This window comes from Amphibalanus amphitrite, unplaced genomic scaffold (assembly GCF_019059575.1).
Source record: "Amphibalanus amphitrite isolate SeventyFive unplaced genomic scaffold, NRLGWU_Aamphi_draft 000788F_arrow, whole genome shotgun sequence".
Classification (NCBI taxonomy): domain Eukaryota; kingdom Metazoa; phylum Arthropoda; class Thecostraca; order Balanomorpha; family Balanidae; genus Amphibalanus; species Amphibalanus amphitrite.
Genome location: NW_024882282.1, coordinates 274,939 through 293,430, shown reverse-complemented (window position 1 = coordinate 293,430; position 18,492 = coordinate 274,939). Strand labels below are relative to the sequence as shown.

At 57.3% G+C, this 18,492-nt stretch overlaps 1 protein-coding gene across 8 annotated transcripts in view; it reads right to left on the bottom strand.

Annotated features, from left to right (window-relative positions):
• Positions 1-18,492, bottom strand: part of LOC122366161 (serine/threonine-protein kinase WNK4-like) — a 41,394-nt gene that overhangs the window by 6,648 nt on the left and 16,254 nt on the right. For 2 of the 8 annotated variants that reach the window (XM_043338064.1, XM_043338065.1), the window contains exons 5-17: positions 17,417-17,574; positions 15,071-15,388; positions 13,950-14,594; positions 10,538-10,669; positions 9,925-10,044; positions 9,431-9,592; positions 7,351-9,339; positions 4,967-5,068; positions 4,298-4,668; positions 3,938-4,112; positions 2,469-2,663; positions 1,549-1,641; positions 428-505 (exon numbers count right to left, since the gene is read on the bottom strand). In XM_043338064.1, the coding sequence (XP_043193999.1) occupies positions 428-505; positions 1,549-1,641; positions 2,469-2,663; positions 3,938-4,112; positions 4,298-4,668; positions 4,967-5,068; positions 7,351-9,339; positions 9,431-9,592; positions 9,925-10,044; positions 10,538-10,669; positions 13,950-14,594; positions 15,071-15,388; positions 17,417-17,574 (4,538 nt within the window). The remainder of the gene's footprint in view (positions 1-427; positions 506-1,548; positions 1,642-2,468; positions 2,664-3,937; positions 4,113-4,297; positions 4,669-4,966; positions 5,069-7,350; positions 9,340-9,430; positions 9,593-9,924; positions 10,045-10,537; positions 10,670-13,949; positions 14,595-15,070; positions 15,389-17,416; positions 17,575-18,492) is intronic. The other 6 variants (XM_043338068.1, XM_043338069.1, XM_043338070.1 and 3 more) reach the window with 5 other exon arrangements.

Below are 18,492 nucleotides of genomic sequence, written 5' to 3'. Positions count from 1 at the left end.
AATTAGATCATCTGATTAACGCCCAGTAGTAACAGAAGCTTAATATTTTGGCAGTACATATATTCAGTGCCGTTCATAATTTGTGCAGAATGTGTATGTACATGTTATCCCAAGCGTTACTATCGAAGAAAGCACCGATCTTTGTAGGTTTGAAACCCATTCATCGCCCGCGCATTTCTCGAGCAATGCCCGAGCATCTCCCGAGCAGTGCCCAAGCAGTGCCCGAGCAGCGTTCGGGCAGCACCCGAATACCGCCCGGGATTAGTAACCCGTATTACCCAAGACAGACACTACATACACGAACACTACACGGACTCCCAGCAGCAAACCAGCCAACTCTACAGTGCAGGGGTCAGTCCAAGCAACATGTCCAGCGAAGCGGTTCTACGCGAGCCGCCGAGCAGATAGAGAGAAACTGAGGTATCACCTGGACGACCACGCGCCGCGGAGTGGGCGGCGTCACAAGCACGCTAGGCGAGCGAGGCACGTCCAGCACGGACGACGGCTACACCGCGCGGCGTCCGATCGTCAGGAGACAGAGAGACAGAGCAGACGGCCAGCGAGAGCACGGAGAGAGGCCCGGCGACGCGGGCGGGCGGGAGGGAGAGAGCGCCGAGTGAGAGCCGGTCACAGAGACACACCGAGAGGGGACACACGCAGGCAGGGTGGGACCCACAGCGGGGGCGGGGGCGGGGGCGGCCACTGGCGTCCGACAGAGACTGGCAGTGAGGGGAGGTCGAGCCGGAGAGAGGCTCACAGCAGGGGGAAGGAGGGGGGGCTACGAGTGATCTTGGCACTACAGCGGCCACATAGACCCCACAGCGGGAAACTCGACGAAAGCTACTGCGAAAATCAATAGCCATTCTAGATACGAATACAAATTCGTATAGGTGTTGGGGATGTTCGCTATCTTCGAGAATCACATCTCCCGCGGATAGTCACCGGGAGATGTCAAACGAACTGGATTTAAGCCATTTTCCACCAAACCTTGCGCGGCTTCAAAATGTGGCGCCCTCGAAAACATTCATATAGATATGTAATTTCGAATAAAAAAAAAATACAATACAAGGAACTAAAAGAAGCAAAATTCAGTTTCGTTGGCATTGATAACTTAAAAGGCAAATCCAACAAGGTTTTCCGGCCAACAGCGCCGCACTACCATTCCGGAAGCAGCGAGGCGTTTGCGGTAGGTTCCGTCGAGTTCCCCTAGCGTGTCGATAGAGACATTCAATAAGCTACTACGACACTACGACGGTCAGGCGACAGTGCGACACCCCAGTGGGTGCGGGGGGGGGGGGCACACACGAGCGGACGGCCGCGGCGGGCCGCGCTCAGTCGGATGCGGTTAGTGAAGTGACACTGCTGCGGTTATTTAACGGCACGAGCACACGGACACACGGACAGAGTCCCACGGCCGAGGACTGGAGGTTCGCCCGGCGGTGGCACCGGTCTGCCCTGAGAGCTCGGCGGGACGGGCCGGCGTCCCTGAGAGCTCGGCGGGACGGCCCGGCGTGCTGTGAGGTCGGGGGACGGGCCGGCGCGCCTCACCTGTACGGAGATGAGCTGCTGGGCGCCGGAGCTCTCCGGGGCGGCCCTGGCGGCCGCCGGGTCCGGGTCGCCGGCTCTCGCTGCGGACCCCGCCTGCCGTCCGGACACATCGCGTCAGTCCGGCTCGGTCAAACCAACCCGAATACATACACGTCAGCTAATCGAGGAACAGTCGTGTTAACTCAGAATCTGACACTTGACAGCTGTAGGACTTTTTGCAGTTTCACTATCCTGCTCTCTCACTTCAGTCTCAGCAGTTTACCGGCAAGTGGTAACAATGACAAGAGTAAGGTTTTGCTTTGAAGTACAGTTCACCTTAATATGTTTTTTCAACTGACGCCGACATTACAAATACACCAAAAACACAACACCTGACAACCCCGGGCTTCAAACGTGAAGAAACAGTGCACCAACGTAACAACACATAAACAAGGCGAGTGTGCACACACACACATGCCGTGGATACCGTGTAAATGTCTGTGTCATAAATGAGGTAACAAAGGCGCTACACCACAGAACTACTACGTGCTAACACCGTCCCGTTCAAAGAACTTGGCAAGCCCCGTCAGCCGAAACCAAGATAGCGGCTAACAAGATGAAACAGAACGAAGATGTGTCAAGGTTGTGTGTTCCCGTTCCTATCGTTCCATACTGACCAAAACCAGGGCAAAACAAAAAGCGCAACTAAATCTCCAGTAAAAGCCAATCATGTGATACGTCGTCCTCCTGCCGACAAATACTGCGAACCCTTCACCCGCGCTCGTCCCTGGCTGCTGCACACTGAAAGCTAACACCAAAAGCGACAGCGAAGCGATCGACAAGTCCCCAAAACGCAGCGGCGGCGGCGGCGGCGGCGGCTGGAGTCGCGGCCGGCGGCGGACAAGAGCCGCTGGCGACCCTCGCCGGCCCAGGTCACTCACAGCGAGGGGGACCGGTGCGGGCGGCGCGAACAGCAGCACCGCCGGCGGGGACGGGGCCACGCCCCCTACCCCGCCCCCGCCGGCGGCAGCGGCGGCGGCGGCGGCGGGGTCGTCGCAGTGCCAGCTCCACGGGCGCAGGGAGCCGCCGCGGGAGCCGCCGGAGCCGGAGCCGGAGCCGGAGGGAGCCAGCGAGTCCTGAGCCGGCGGCCGACACCGTCACACCACTCCTCACGCGTCTCACGGCCCGCCCGACCGTCACCAGCACACACATGCACACGGTACTAACCACGGCCGAGCACTCAACCCACACAACGAGACTGCTCGACGGGGAGGGAGGGACAGAGAACCAGGCTAATATCGCACAAATATCAGAACAGCCCAGAGGCCAAAAGAACGAATTTTCCTAAAACATCTTGGACATTTTTTTTTACATTCGATTCCTCGTGCAGCTCATCTGTGTACATAAATTGAAAATATTGAGTGATTACCCTATCTTATTTCATTTATACACATTTCGACTTCGGTGACGAAGTTGTGTGGTAGGGAGCTCGTATAACTTTATAACTTATAACTTTCGTATAACTTGTAACTTTATAGGTATAACTCGTATACTTTCTTACGGGAACAGTAAAACTCAGTTACTATGACAATCGAAACGGTACCCTCGCTTTTTTCAAAAAGCCGCACCTAACTTTTTTCAAAATCTGCGCCAACTCAGTGGCGTTATTTGAGGTGCAAGGTTGTAATTGTGACTTCAGTTTACTTCAGCTATACTTTGCAGAGAACCGGCTTGCTTACGGCCGAAATATTAATGTTTTTTTCCAAAGAACGATCGGTTCGGGAAACGGATGAGTAGTCAGCTGCTGTATTTCATCATAAAACATACGATTTTGTTGAATGAAGTTAAATGTTTTTATTCACTTATTCAGTCTCTGAGCAAAAGATGTAACAGCGTGCACGCTCAAAGTTATCGGTAGTAAAAGCACCACGGTCAATCAGGCTAATCAAATCAAGTACACGTTGGTAAGGGACAGGACGGCGCAGCATGACAAGCGTTAGGTACTTCACAGTTCACACGTAAGATTAGTTGCATGATTGTTGCAGAATTGTGCAATGGCTGGATCAGAGGTTAAGTTGTGTCTCGTGAATGCATGATGTACGCGCGAGATGTATGGCAAGTACCGATAAAAATGAACGAACGAAAGAGCGAACGAACGAACGAGCGAACGAACGAACGAACGAACGAACGAACGAACGAACGAACAAATGATAAATGAATGAATGGGTGGATTAATATCTTGTTCGATTCATTTTGACGACTAATTGGTGGTAAAAGGTTACTGTATGTGCGTGTAAGCAAGCATCTATATGCCAGAGTGAATAAAGGAATGAATACATGTTAGTGGATGAGTGTTGTTAGCACCGCGCCGACCTCCGAGAGTGCGCCGGACGTGGCGCGGCCGACTCACCGTCTGCGCGGCCGTGATGCTGGCCAGCCGGCGGTTCACCTCGGCGGCCACATCGGCCGCCGGCACGGCAGAGAACACGGGCGTCGACGGCTGCGAGGCGGCCTCGAACGAGCCCTCCGAGGCGGCCGTCAGGCGCACCAGCTGCTTCCGGAGCTCCTCCAGGTTCCCCACACCACTGGCGGGGCGGGGCGGGGCAGCGGGTCAGAGGCCGGTCGGACAGACGGGAAACAAAATACAGCCGCCACCAGTCCCTCCCACCAGTGTCCATCCCTTCCTCTATCCCTCATCTGTGTCCTCCTCCGTCCCACTCGCGTCCTATCCCACCGGTTTACAGCTGTCCCTGCCGCCCATCCGGCCTACCTATGCTCAGTGTTCTGCGGCGAGAAGGACAGCTCCGGGGACGCGCCGGCCACCGTCAGCTCGTCGAGCGCGGCGCTGGGGGTGGGCGCCGCGGCCGCGGCCGTCGGGACCGCGGCAGTCTGCGCCCCGGCCGCTGCCGTCGGGACCGGCGCGGCCGCGGGGACGGTCTGCGCCTCGGCCGCCGGCGCCGGGTGGCTGATGGGCGCCCGCGTCACGCCCACCGTCTGTGTGACGGCCGCGGCCGGCGCGCCCGACGACGCCACCGTGATGGAGAACCGGCCGGCCACCACGGGCGCCGGCGCGGCGGGCGGCGCGGCGCTGACGGCAGCCTCCGACAGGCCGGCCGCCGTGAACACCGCAGACGCAGACGGCTGAGGGACAGACCAGAGACGGGTCGGAGCAGGGCTACAGAGAAACAGGTCCACACACACTCCAGTTTTGTACATTTGTTGCATGCTGACAAGATATGCATATTGGTTGAGATGAGCCGGAACTTTGGAAAGAAAACAGATATCGGTGGGTTGGGGGACGGGAAGGGGAAGAAAAGGTGAGATGCAGGACTTATGTATATAAATTGTGCGGTCACACGGCTGTGCGGGCTGTCATGTGGTCGCCTAGCGCAGCTGGCCGGAACGGATCGCTCGAACTCGGTGAATCTGCGTGTCTCACCTGAGTCTCGGCGCTGGGCGAGTGCGGCGTGGACACGGGGCTGGTAGGCGCCGCCGTCTGCGCCACAGAGCTGACCACGAACCGGGACAGCCTCTTGGGCGCCTGTCGCGGACACCACGCCGGGTCAGAGGCCGCGCGGCGCCGCGGCGGGGAGCACGGTACAGCGAGCTGCGGCGGCAGGGGCGGAGAGTGCGGAAGGCGCCAAAAGCGGAACAGCGGACACGGGACGTGGCGGAAGCAGAAGCAGGGCGGGACTGGGGACGCCATGACGGATGGATCTGGGCCTGATATGCAGCATGACCCTTTCTGGTCAGGTCATGACCTTGACCTGAGGTCAAATTTTCAAGTTGACCTTTCAAGGTCAAGTTATAGTTCATTCGATGCGTCTTGACGAGAGGAACACGATGCCGGTAAAAGTAAGCTCGTACAAGGCTTGGGTGAAAAGTTATTGCAGAAAAACTGTTTCCGAAAAAAATCGGCTATTTTTGCAGTTTTTGCCCCCTGCAGGCAAAACCGTTGAAGTTAGGTCAAATCTGAGAACATTACTCAGAAAGGGCGTTAATAGGGCTATCGAATGCGCTTTTCCGCGGCGCTGTAGCTCTATTGGTTCCCGAGTTATGCGTTGGCTTCTTGGAAATTGTCGACATTCGACCTGGAAATCGGCGAAATTTTGCCTTCAATCTGGTGACCTCACCTTTGACCTGACCAAAAAATTGACCGAAGTGATTTCCTCATTATTTTTGGCGCTCTTTCGAACGCCGCCTTCCGCGTATCGCTACGTGGCCCAGGAGCCGAGTTAGAAGGGGGGGGGGTGTTCAAACACCCCCCCCCCCCCCAGCAGGGCGTGGAAATCCAGGACCCCCAGCAGGGCGCGGGTTAATGTACAAAGTGCAGGTGGGCCACATAGGGCTGGATGAGACAATGCACATTCAATATCTCAGGGAATTTCTTTACTTTACAAACAAGCGACAAATTAGTTTGGGGAATGATCCACCAATTTCATTGAATCAATTAGCCTGCAAATTTCGCAGCAAATTTCAAGGCACATATTTGAAATAATCACATAGCATTTTAGTACATTTGTAAACGAAGCTTCTAAATGATGACGTATTTCCAGCAGGGAAAAGAAAATAATGTCATCACTACCATGAAAAAAGGCAAATAAAGCCAGACAAATTTTCCTAGGTATTGTATCTATCAGCGGTAAGTCGTCAGAAGCGGAAGCGGAAGTGCGGAAGGTGGCATGGATTAATGGTTAGCGTATCAACCAAAGTGAGCAACTGTACCATAACAATCAGCAACACACCGAACACCAGTTTAATGTCTGATCCTGACTCGTTCTCCTGTTTGTCAAGTAACACAGCAGCAAACACAGCACAGGCCGGGGATGCTGCTCTGAATCCCGCGACCGGTCACGCTGCACGGCACGTATGTGTCTGTCTGTCTGCGGCTACAGGCAACTGACGTCAGCGGGTCGTGTCAGCGGGTGTGCCAGCACCGAGAGAATGCACCGGAAACGACCAGCGCCAGAAGAAACGAAAGCAGCCCAGCCCAAGCAGGATGGAATGTCATGTAGGTACCCTGAAAAACCAAGGACAACCTGAAAATGGCAGCAACTAAAACAACCAACTCTGTACAAGCAGTAATCATCCAAACAACGCAATAAAAATCATCCCAGCTAGCTAGACTCTAGCTAGAGCATCTAACTAGCTATTCGACAGCAGACAGGTTTCAACGGAAGCCGAGGTCACGGCCGGTCACCGACGCCGGCCACAGTCGGTCCGCGCGGCCGTTTCCCAGAGGACAGCTCGCCGAGCTCCGGCGCCCGCCGCGCGGCCGCACACCAGCCAATTTGAGACCATTTTGACCCCGATCCCAATCACGCTCGTAACAGGATGACCCACAATAGCGAGCGATGAACAAATGTCACACTTTGTCTTGATACAAATGTCTTTCAAGTTTTCCCATGTCTCCGCACTTTTGGTTCCACACAGAATGGTGTCTCCCTTGAGAGAAAGTTCAAGCTCCAAGTCCGTTCGCACAGAGCAGCCAAGGTCGTGACCACACGTTTGGCAATCAACAGAAGCCACCAAAACCAGAGAAACTTAGAGAGCCAGAACGCACCGACTGTATAGAGGGCGGCGCGGAGGCGCGCCGCCTCGCCAGTACCCAAGGGCAGATAGTGAAATAGATAGATAGAGGCCTCGTCCGGGGCTGAGCGGTGCTCGATTGCGCGGCGGCGGCGGCGGCGGTGGCCGGCAGGAAGCCTCGGAGACGTGCGGGGAGGCCAGACACCAAACACGACAGGCGGCCGGCCGGCTCGTGCGCTGCAGGCGGTCCGGCGACAAGCGGCGGGAGGGCGGCGGCGGCGGCGGCTCACATACCTCGGCCGCGGCGGGGGCGGGGGCGGCCGCCGGCGTCACAACACTCGCGGCGGCGGCGCTGTAGACGGACGCTGGCTGCTGCGGCTGCGGCGGCTGCTGGACGGCGCTGGACAGAGTCGACGCCGGCGGCTGCAAGGCGGCCGGCAGGACCGCGGACACCGGCGGGGGGACGCTGGCAGGACCCGACACTGGTGGCGGCTGGACGGGGAGCGGCTGGGACGGGGTCTGGTAGTGCGGGGCTGGCTGGGATACGGTCTGCAGAATAGACACTGCTGGCTGGGACAAAGACTGGTGGAGAGACGCTGGCGGCTGGAGCCCGGTCTGGACAAGAGATACTGTCGGCTGGGATAGAATCTGTTGGATGGATACCGGCGGGTGGGGCACGCCCTGGTACAGAGACACTGCCGGCTGGGACATGGTTTGCTGGAGAGAGGCCGGCGGTTGTGGCACGGCCTGGTACAGAGATAATGCCGGATTGGACACGGTGTGGTGCAGCGCGGCCGGCGGCTGCGACGGTGTCGGGTGCAGCGCGGCCGCCGGCTGGGCGGTGGCCGGCTGGTAGAGGACCGTCGGCTGCTGCGAGGCCACCGTGTAGTAGGAGGTGGGCGGCTGGTGGGCGCTGGGAGCCGGGTGGGACGCAGCGGCCGGTTGGTAGGACACCGCCGGCTGACTGACGGACACCGCCGGCTGGGACATGGGAACCTGCTGGGACACCGCCGGCTGGTGGGACGAGCCGGGCGGCGGAGCCTGCGGCTGGGACGCCGGGGCCTGGGATACTGCCGGCCTGGCACCCGCAGCTTGGGACACTGGGTGTCCGGAACCTGAGGCTTTGGAAGCCGGCGGTCTGGGTTTATGCGTCTGGGACACGGGCGGTTTGGACACCACCGGTCTGGAGGCCGGAGCCTGGGACACGGACGGGTGAGAGGTCGGAGGCTGGGACGCCGGGGTCTGGGGTACCGGCGCGTGTGACACGGCAGCCGCGGACACTGCCGGCTGGAACGTCGGAGGGAGGGACGCTGCAGGCTGTGACACCAGCGGCTGGGAGACGGGCGGCGGGTGGTGAGCCGGCCAGGCAGACGGCTCAGGGTAGTGGCCCGGCTGCGCCGGAAGGCCGGGCGCCGCTGCCGGCTGCGGCAGGTGGCCGGGCGGCAGAGTCGGCGCTGCCAGCGGCGGCGGCCGCACGGTGGCCGTGGCCAGCGGCGGCAGCGGCGGGAACGCCTCCAGCGAGAGGCCGGGAGCCGCCAGCTGAGCGGCCGCCGAGCCCAGAGCCACCGACACCGGCGCCGGCATCTGCGGAGGGCCCGACAGCGGCGCGCCCGGCGCCGGGACGCCCATGGGTGCAGAGGCGCCCGCGGGAGCCGGGATATGTGCTATGCCGGAAACGGATGCCGGGCCAGAGGCCGGGGCAGAGCCGGACACGGCCAGCTGGTGGACAGAGGGCAGGGAGGCCGCCAGGGCCGGCGCCGCCGGCTGGGGCGCGGCAGAGGTGGCGGCCGGCGGGTGGAACGGGCCGGCGGAGGAGGTCGGAGCGGGGTGCGAGTGGCCGGCCAGGTGCGCTGGCGCCGACAACTGGGCGGCGTACGAGGGGTGCGCCGCGCTGCCGGCCGGGTGCAGCGGCTCGGCGGCCGGCGCCGCCGGGTGGGCCGAGAAGGACGCCGGGTGGACCGGGTGGGACTGCGGGAGCGGGTGCGGCCGGTGCGGGTCCCCCACCTGGGCCGTCTCGGCCGGGTAGGCGGCAGCCGCGGCGGCCGAGTGCTGCAGCAGTGCCGTCAGCTGCTGCGGCGTCAGCGAGACGATCTGCAGGCCGTGCTCGCCCTGCAGCAGCACCGGGTACGAGCCGCCCGGCACCGACAGGTACGGCACCGCAGCCGCCGCCGCCGCCGCCGGCGGCGCGGCCGGAGCGGGCGCGGCGGCCGGCGGCGGCTGCCAGGGCGGCTCGGCGGGCGCCGGCCGGGCGCCACCCGCCGGGCGCGCAGGCGGCTCCTCTCTCTGCCGGACACGGACACACGAGGTCACGCGAGGGACGGGGGCGGCGCGGCCCGGCGGCCGGGTGCAGTGGGGCTCGGGGCGGCGCACCGACCTGCTCGTCGTCGAAGGAGGGCTGGCGCCGGTGGAGGGAGCCGGCGGCGGCCGGCGCGCCCAGGCTGCCCGTCGACTCGAGCAGCAGGTGCTGGCGGATGATGGCGCGCAGCTGCTCGCCGAAGTACTGGGCGTCGTCCCTGGGCAGCAGATGTGCCTCCGTCTGAGGGGGCGCGCGGACGCGTCAAAACACGGCGCCGCAGCCCGCCGACCGGCGCGGCTGTCGGAGTCAGTTAGTGACCAGTACCACAGCTGGTACAGTCACTCACAGAAAGCACAGAGTAAATACATCGCCGCTGATCACCTTTCACACAACAGTGGCCAGAACAACCAAATGCCAACCTAGACTAAGCAAAGGTGAAAAGGTTGACCCAGAGTAAAACATTTCTTTAGCAGAAAATCGAGTTTATCACCCAGTCAGCATGCAAACAAACATTTACTCTCCAAACGATGTCTAGGTCACAAAACACGGCGGCTCATTTCCGCGTGTCTGACCATTTTGTAAGAGATGGCCGAGACGTCTGCCTCGCGCAGGTCGAACTTAAAGGTGATGGCCTGCGACTGGTTGGTCTCCAGCAGACAGGAGACTACCGGACCGTTGTCGCTGCTCTTCACCTGCCAGCGGACGAGATAATGCCAGCGACGAACACGCAGGCCATGTTCACGAACACCAGACCATCAATTTATGGTATCACTGCGCTAGGTAGTTGTCAACTGCAATCAAAATGTCGCAATGTGAACATCCCGGGCATAATGATTCAATCACAATTCACAGCTAACCAAGCCGGTAGCTACAAGAGTGGCCTCGACGTGCACCTCAGCACACTCCCGTCATTATCACCTCCTTTGCCGCGACGGGACTTAAGTCTCAAGCGGATCGGTACTAACCGTTAAACAGTTAAGGTCGATCGATCAATCACCCATTACGCTGCTGACTCACCGTCCCCCACTGTGTGTGAGTCATACTCAATGGATCGGCCGGGCCCGCACACATGTCACACATACATCACCCGCTCAGGAGACACAAACACCCGCCGTCGTCCCCGCATATCCCGGTCCCGGGCAGCAGCAGCTAGTAAACGGGGCGACACAGGCAGAGACAGCTCACCTCGAGCACCGTGAGGCGGGGCAGGCGCTCGCCCGTTTTGCGCCGCCGCGACGGTTTGCGCTTCTCTCGCTTTTCGGCGGCAGCTGACGCCGCCTCGCCCTCGCTGGTCGGCTGCGAGCTCTCGGCCGTAACCTGGCGGGTCAGCGTCACATGTGTCCGGGTCACGTGATGGCGGTCGGAAGCGGTCACGGAACACAACAGAAGCGGACGGGAAGGGGAGGGGAGGGGGAGGTCGTCCGACGGCAGACACATAAACCGGAGTCGTAAAGTCGGCGAGCCGTCAGGGGCAGACACGGCAGGCAGCCGACACCGCGACGGACACCGCAAGTAAAAACGGCGGCCAGTTGGGCCAGCGGGTCCTCAACCACTCACGGGACAGTGGCAGTGACATATTCCGAACATCTTTTCAGTCGTATAACCACACCCGAGACTAGAAAACAAAAACGAGCCAATGATTAATTTTTAAGTGGACCAAACGCAGAAAAAAGTAAACAAGAAGCTACATAGTTGACACAAAAACAAATGAAGGAAAATAATTGCTCTTAATATGCCCTAGGAATGCTAAAGAAAATGCTAAAGGCTCCATTAGAAAATGGCAAAATGCAGCAAATTTAAGCGGAGGACAGCAAATTTACATCCAGGAGGGAGAAAGCAGCATTTGGAATCTAACTTACTATTCAAACAGAATCCGTCTGTGAGTTTGTGTGTCCGCACATCGTGTAGTGGGTTCAATTGACCTCGCCTACAGGGCAGACGGTATATCGTAGGGGGTTGAAATTTGCACACCTTCTAGGTGACAGAGCTGGTCAACGCCTTTTCTGGGTTCCGACTCGCTGGGGTGCACGGTTCGCGCGTGGGGCGCGCTGGAAGAACGCCAATGAAATTTTGATCGGTTCGTAGATCTTCATTGAGAGCCGGGGTCGACAAACTTTGTGAACTAAATGTCTAACTTACTATTCAAACAGAATCCGTCTGTGAGTTTGTGTGTCCGCACATCGTGTAGTGGGTTCAATTGACCTCGCCTACAGGGCAGACGGTATATCGTAGGGGGTTGAAATTTGCACACCTTCTAGGTGACAGAGCTGGTCAACGCCTTTTCTGGGTTCCGACTCGCTGGGGTGCACGGTTCGCGCGTGGGGCGCGCTGGAAGAACGCCAATGAAATTTTGATCGGTTCGTAGATCTTCATTGAGAGCCGGGGTCGACAAACTTTGTGAACTAAATGCATGCCGATCGGCGGCGGGTGCCTCGCATTGGCGGATGGGCAAGTTTTAATTTGAATGAAAAGTGGCGAGAGAATGTGTTGATTTTCGTTCGACAGGAATAGTTTGTGATACGAATTTACAAATGCACCACGTTTGCCGCAATGCGTCACATTGGTAACAGGGCATCATTTTTGCCGCAAATCGCACGGTTTTGTCAAATACAGTCCGATATGGGTGCAATTTGGTGCAAGGATGCATACTCAATCTCCGGGTGAAAATGCGCCACGCTTGCCGCAATGCGCCACATTTGTCACAAAGCACCATTTTCGACAAAATCGATTAGGGGTAATGGAATGGCACGAATAGGAGCAGGGCTGGGAACACTTTTAAAGTCTGATTGTTAAGCACGTATTGGATCAAATTAGTCTGTGACCTGACATGACCCAGCGGTGTTGGTAGGGTTAGGGGTAGGGGTAGTGGTAGGAGTAGTAGTAGGGGTAGGGGTAGTGGTAGGGGTAGTAGTAGTGGTAGGGGTAGTGGTAGGAGTAGTAGTAGGGGTAGGGGTAGTGGTAGGGGCAGCGGTAGTGGTAGCGGTAGTAGTAGGGGTAGTGGTAGGGGTAGTGGTAGGGATAGTAGTAGGGGTAGTAGTAGTGGTAGGGGTAGGGGTAGGGGTAGTGGTAGTGGTAGGGGTAGGGGCAGGGGTAGTGGTAGGGGTAGAGGTAGTGGTAGGGGTAGTGGTGGAGGCAAAAGCAGAACAGTGGCCCGGGCTGATCCCATTGGACGGGAGGTGATCTATGTGACCTGGCGTGACCCAAAGTGACCGGGGCTGACCCGTTGACCCGTCTTGACCCTGTATCACCCAAGTTTCATCCAACAAAGCCCTCAGAACAGTTCTTTTTAAATTCTCTTCGCATTTCCGTCCATATCTATGCTTCTAGACGACACATCGACTTGAATCGAACACCATTCGAAAGCAAATTGGCTGGTGCCGCAATTTTTTCCTACCACGCAGCAAAGCAAGTGGCGCAGCCGCTTGTCTATATTACTATTTGAGGAAGGCGTAGTTTCTGTCTATTACGAAGGTCGCGACATGGTGCTACGTAGCGCGGGTTACAGGTCACACCGTTGCACCTACCGCGCTGAAATTTGCGCAAGTTATAGAACAAGGATGGACAACGTGCCTTTGGGCGGTCTCGGCTCGATCGGATCGATAGCGAGCGCGTGGCGCGTGCCCAAAAAGTGCAAATTCGCGTCATAGACTTTACATGTATAAATCGGCTGGCAAAAACGGGCGAAAATGGCTAAATTTGCCCGACACGGGTCCGTTCCCCGTGCAATATCTCGGTAGCCGTGCGCCCGATCGGCACGGGGAAAACAGCATCGTGTAGAGAATCGAACGGGCAATCGAATAGTGTGCGGTGCAGGGGTGGCACGCGCCACGTGCAAGTGTGAGGGCAATTTCATTTCAAAAAGTGCCATTTCAAACGGATTTTGGATTTTATTTTATTTTCCCGTGACCATCAGACTGAGAGAGTTGAAACAACGTCAATTGCCAAGAGAAATGTACCGCCTCTCATGGAAAAATTGTGGACAGCTAATTGATCAAAAACAATGTGGAAAAATCGCTGAATTAAAATGGTATTTGTCCATAATGTGCCACTAAAAAGATACACGGGATTTGTTGCTTAACCTGATACGCTTGATAATTGAAAATGCTATCATTAGAAAGAGCATTCAATTCTCTCCAAGATCCAATCATCACGTTTGCATGACAAGCAACAGTATTCTTAAAAATATAAATGTTTTAAACCTCTGCAAAACGATTTTTAGCGAAAATTATCTACGCCTTTCATTTGTCTTAAAACTACGCATCTCAATTATAAAGCACATTTGACAGATTCTGAAGTGGAAAGCATGCTTATCAGACACGGGCACCTCGATGCGGTGGATATTTTTTCCACAAACCAAAACGTTTAGCCGTCAAAAAGCAATCGACCGAAATGGATAGATAACCCAACCGACACAAGAACAACCGAACACCCGCCGATCGAAAATATCCCTTTTCGCGTTGCGGAGCACGCGGGTCACCCTAGTGTCACACTAGCTCAGTTAGGCATTGTTGACTTTTTAAATCAATTTCTAGTGATCAGTTTTAATATTATCATCCCCAATCGGCCACGCGTGCCCGAGCGCCGTGATTGTGCTCACGTCTGCTGTGGCCGGGTTGAGCTGTGTCCGGGGCGGCACGTCGCCGGCCTGCAGCAGCTGCGGCGCCGAGGCGCTCTTCTCGTCGGCCGCGGCCGCCGCCAGGGGAGCCGCGGCCGGCGGTGGCTGGGACGCCTGGTGCTGCACCAGCGGCGCCGGCTGCGGCGGCGGCGGCTGGGTCTGCTGCTGCGGCTGCGGCAGCTGCTGAGACTGCGGCGCCGCCGGCTGCTGCTGCGGCTGCGCCGGCGGCAGCTGGGCGGCCGGGAGCGGCTGCGAGTGCGCCTGCTGCAGCGGCTCCGGGTGAAGCTGCTGCGTGGGCGGACACTGCTGCGAGTGTGCGTGCTGCGGCTGCTGCTGCTGCGCCGACTGCGGCGGCTGCTCGGGGTGCGGCAGCTGCTGCTGTGGTTGCTGGGGGTGCTGCTGCTGCTGCTGCTGCTGGGGCTGCTGCTGAGTCTCGGCTGTCTGCGCTGGCTGCTGCTGGGCCGGCGGAGCGGAGCCGGCCGGCTGTCCGGACGCGGCGCTGCCGGCCGGAGCGCTGCCGTGCTCGCGGCGCTTCTCCTCGCGGGCGCGGCGCAGACTCTGGATCTGGTTACTGATCAGCTTGGCCACAGAGCGGGCGTCCTCCTCCGTGAGGATGCCGGACATCACCTGTGGCGTGGTGGGGGGGGGGGGGGCGGACCCGGGCCATCAGACACCCGCTGGCTGCAGCGGCCAGCAGAGGCGCCGGTACGGAACACCCGCTGGCTGCGGCGGCGCCACGGACAGGGGAATACCAGTCCGACATGCGGCGGACCGCATGACGCCATCGCGCCGGCTGCCAAGCCAGATAATATTGACCGCATTTACGTCTTATAGCCCCGCACGCGAATAAACGCCCAGTCGCCGGATCCGGGAGCGCACGTTCATCATTCGTACGACTGTGATGGAAGTGCTGCAACATATGTGGTCAGGCAAGCTCAAAAACAAGACAATTCGACGTGTCTATCAAAATGGACAGTTGTATCTATTGACTTCGCCTGTCAACGGGCATTAGCCCGTTGGTGATGTAAGAATAAATGAGCAAATCACAGCCACGGCCCTCAAACAGCACCGACATCGCACGGCGCCCCGTTCAGCGGCCTCACCATGTGTTTGGCGATCTCCTCCGGGTTGTCCTTGTTGAGGTTGTAGTTAAACTGGATGGCCTCGTTCTCCTTGTGTTTGTCGCGCCGCTTCTTGGCGTCCAGCACCCGGAGTCGCAACTCGACCACGCTGCCGTCCGAGCTGATGCTCTCCTCCCGGTTGGCCACGTCCAGGCGCATGCCGCAGTCCTCGGCGAAAAACTCGTGGTTCAGCAGCTGTTTGACAGTGGGCCGCTCAGTCTTGTTGAGCCGCGTGCACCACTCGATAATGTCGCGCATCTGGGAGTCGTCGATCTTGTCGAAGCTGGACGGCTTGATGCCCTGTGGAAAGAAACGCCTCAATTATAGCAGTGTATGGTGTTCACGTAAGCCCGGCTTCCGCTGAAAATCGAAACATGTCGGCAAATTAGAGCACAAATTACATAACTAATATCAATACTAAATGAGCCTAAGTTGATCGTGCCTTGGTTGACCAAGGTCAACAACATTTATTAACCCTCGCCCGTAAACGGCGATCTGCCACCTTCGCCCATGCAGGGGGGGGGGGGTTGGTGCGACCCCCCCCTTGGCGTTTGAAAACGGAGCGTCGTAGAGCTTAGCGGAAAAGACCAACGGATTGCTCTCGCCGAGATCTCGCGATTGGTGGTATATTTTTTGGTCCTAGGTCAACATTTGACCTACTTTGACCGGTCAAAGGTCAAATTTTCGGAAAAATAGACTTTTTTCAACTTTCCGCGGCGATTGCGGCAAAACGGTGGGAGATATCGACTTGAAACCTTCACTATCGTGTTCCTTGATCAATTCTCTATCGTTTGGTATGTATTTCGTTTCCCTAGCTCTAAAAATGGCGCGTTGGGAGCGCCGGAAGTCGGCAAGGTCACAGTAGGCGGCAGAAATTCGAAAAATCAAAATTTAAATTTTTGAAATCTGATTGTATTTTTGGATTTGGGAGGTCCATTTGCTCCCTAAAGAAGCTAATATTGCTGCATATTCCCATTGAGGTGACAAGAATTAGCAAAATAGTGGTTCGGGCGCTTTTCAAAAATAGTACCGGACGCTGTTCCTCTTGTGACGTCATAGCTCCGTGACCTGACCTGACCCGGTCAAGTTTCTTATACCATATGATAGCCAATACTTGCCCCAACATGCATAGGAAGTTTCATCACGATCCATCAACCGATGTCCGTACCACTGGCAGGAAACCTCGGGCGTTGGCACTCAGTTTGTGAAAATCCGGCCGGAGGCTGTTCCCTTTGTGACGTCATAACTCCGTGACCTGACATGACCCGGTCAAATTTTTTTTATCAAAAGATGCGCAAGGTTTGCCCCATAAGGTACCCAAAATTTGGCGGCGCTGCGCGCCGCTGTTTTTGCACTATTTCCGAAAAACCTCAGGGGGGGGTTGCACCAACCCCCCCCCCTACATGGGCGAGGGTTAATACTCGTATAACAGTTACGTTATCTAGAAAATAACAAATAACAGAGCCGAACTCAGCGGAAGGCCCGTTCCAATCGACGTCATTTGTACAAAGGCGTTTTACAGGTGCCTGACGGCAGTAAATCTGGTAAACCGTTCCACCTCATAATGTTCGAAAACAGTCACATAAATTTGGAAGAAAAAACTTTTTGATTTATCTGACACGAACGGGTCGACAAAAAAAAAAACACCAGGCACCGCGCATTCAACGAAGATGATCATATTGATTGAAACCGGAAATGTCAAGTCTGGCTCAGTCATAGAAAACAACTTCGAGAATGAGTTCCTCGGTGTCCGTGTGGCGACGAGCGACGCCTTGCTTCTTAGGAATGCGAGACAGGAAAAGTGCGGTAAGCCATGCCTTTTCAATAGCAAACCGCGGCAACAATGTAGCTCAGCAAAGCTACAGCTCCGTCTGAATCGCCGAAAATACAATAGCAGCATGAATTGGTGATGTACCCAACCATGCCCCCAATGTGTGATTGTATAGGCGTCAAACAACGCAAATATGACTCAATCGTGTCTGCATTGTAGGAATCTAGAAACAACGGCAATTATTTGACTGCTAAGTGCTAACTGATAGGATATACGTTACTTATGATTTAAGTACCAAAGCTAACCACTTCCACCGTGTGTGTCCCTGCAATGCGTTTCGCTAACGTTTCCATTATAGAATACACCAACCTTATTTAGTGAACATGCACGACAAAGTCCTGTTCATGCAAAAAATACGCGCATGACACTCAAGATGCATAACAAGCAATCCCAACCCAGTGACAATCATCTCGCGAAATACCGGGGGTGTGGGCTGCTTCACTAGCCTCCCCATCCAGCGGACCATAATGCCTGGCTCCCTCCGTCTCGCCACTCACCGTGATGACCTTCTTGTAGATCTGTGCCGGGCCGGTACACTCGGAGTACGGGTACTCGGACGTCACCATCTCCAGCATGCACATGCCGAAGGCGTACACGTCCACGGCCTCGTCATAGTGCTCCTCGTACACCTCGGGCGCCATGAACTCGGGCGTGCCTGCGCACAGGGACAGTCAGGGAACAGTCAGTGTCTGTGGACGGGCCACGGGGACGGCAAGGTACGGACGGAACGATGAGGACGACGGACGGACGAGGTGCGGACGGTGCACAGAAGGGGTACTGGGAGCCCATCTGGGAGAGTTCCCGTCATCCAATCGAAACGTGGGGCGATGGCACGGGGCCGGAAATTGAGCATGGCACAATGCTGAAACAGTGCGGAGATTTAGGAACCGAGTGAGAGGGCGGATTGTGGGCCAATATCGCTGGAAATACATCAGAGCTCGAACTACATCAAAACTACATCGAGCTGAACTACCGGGTGAAGTGCCCATACACTTCAATGCGCGCACACGTTTCGATGGAAACTAAATTTCCCAATTCTGAGTTTCACAACACATCAAACAGTGTAAGTTTTAGTCGCGCTTCCGTCGGGACGTCTGCTATGCACGTGGCCCAGCTCCGAACATATCTCTAACCAAATCAGCTGCGAGACGTACCCAGCGCATTACAAAAGCTGCTGCGGTCGCTCGGCATTCCCGTTCGAAACGATGTCACCGCGGGTCACCGGAGCCACCAGCCGCCGCCGCATATGGAGGCAGTCCATGCTGCCGCCGGAATCTCCGCCGCATACGGAGGCAGTCCGTGCTGCCGCCGGAATCTCCGCCGCATACGGAGGCAGTCGGCCGCTGCCGCCGGAATCTCCGCCGCATACGGAGGCAGTCGGCCGCGGCCGCCGCCACTGAGTCAGACCGGCCGGCCGCGGCCCGGGTCCGATCGGCGCGTGACGCAAACCTGCCACTCCGCGGCGGCGGCCGTTCCCAGAAGGGGCGACCGCCTCCCGACAGTCCCCCGACGGACTGAGCCGAGCCACCGCCGCCGACAGCGGAGAGAGCCGCACAACGGCCCAGTACCGGCC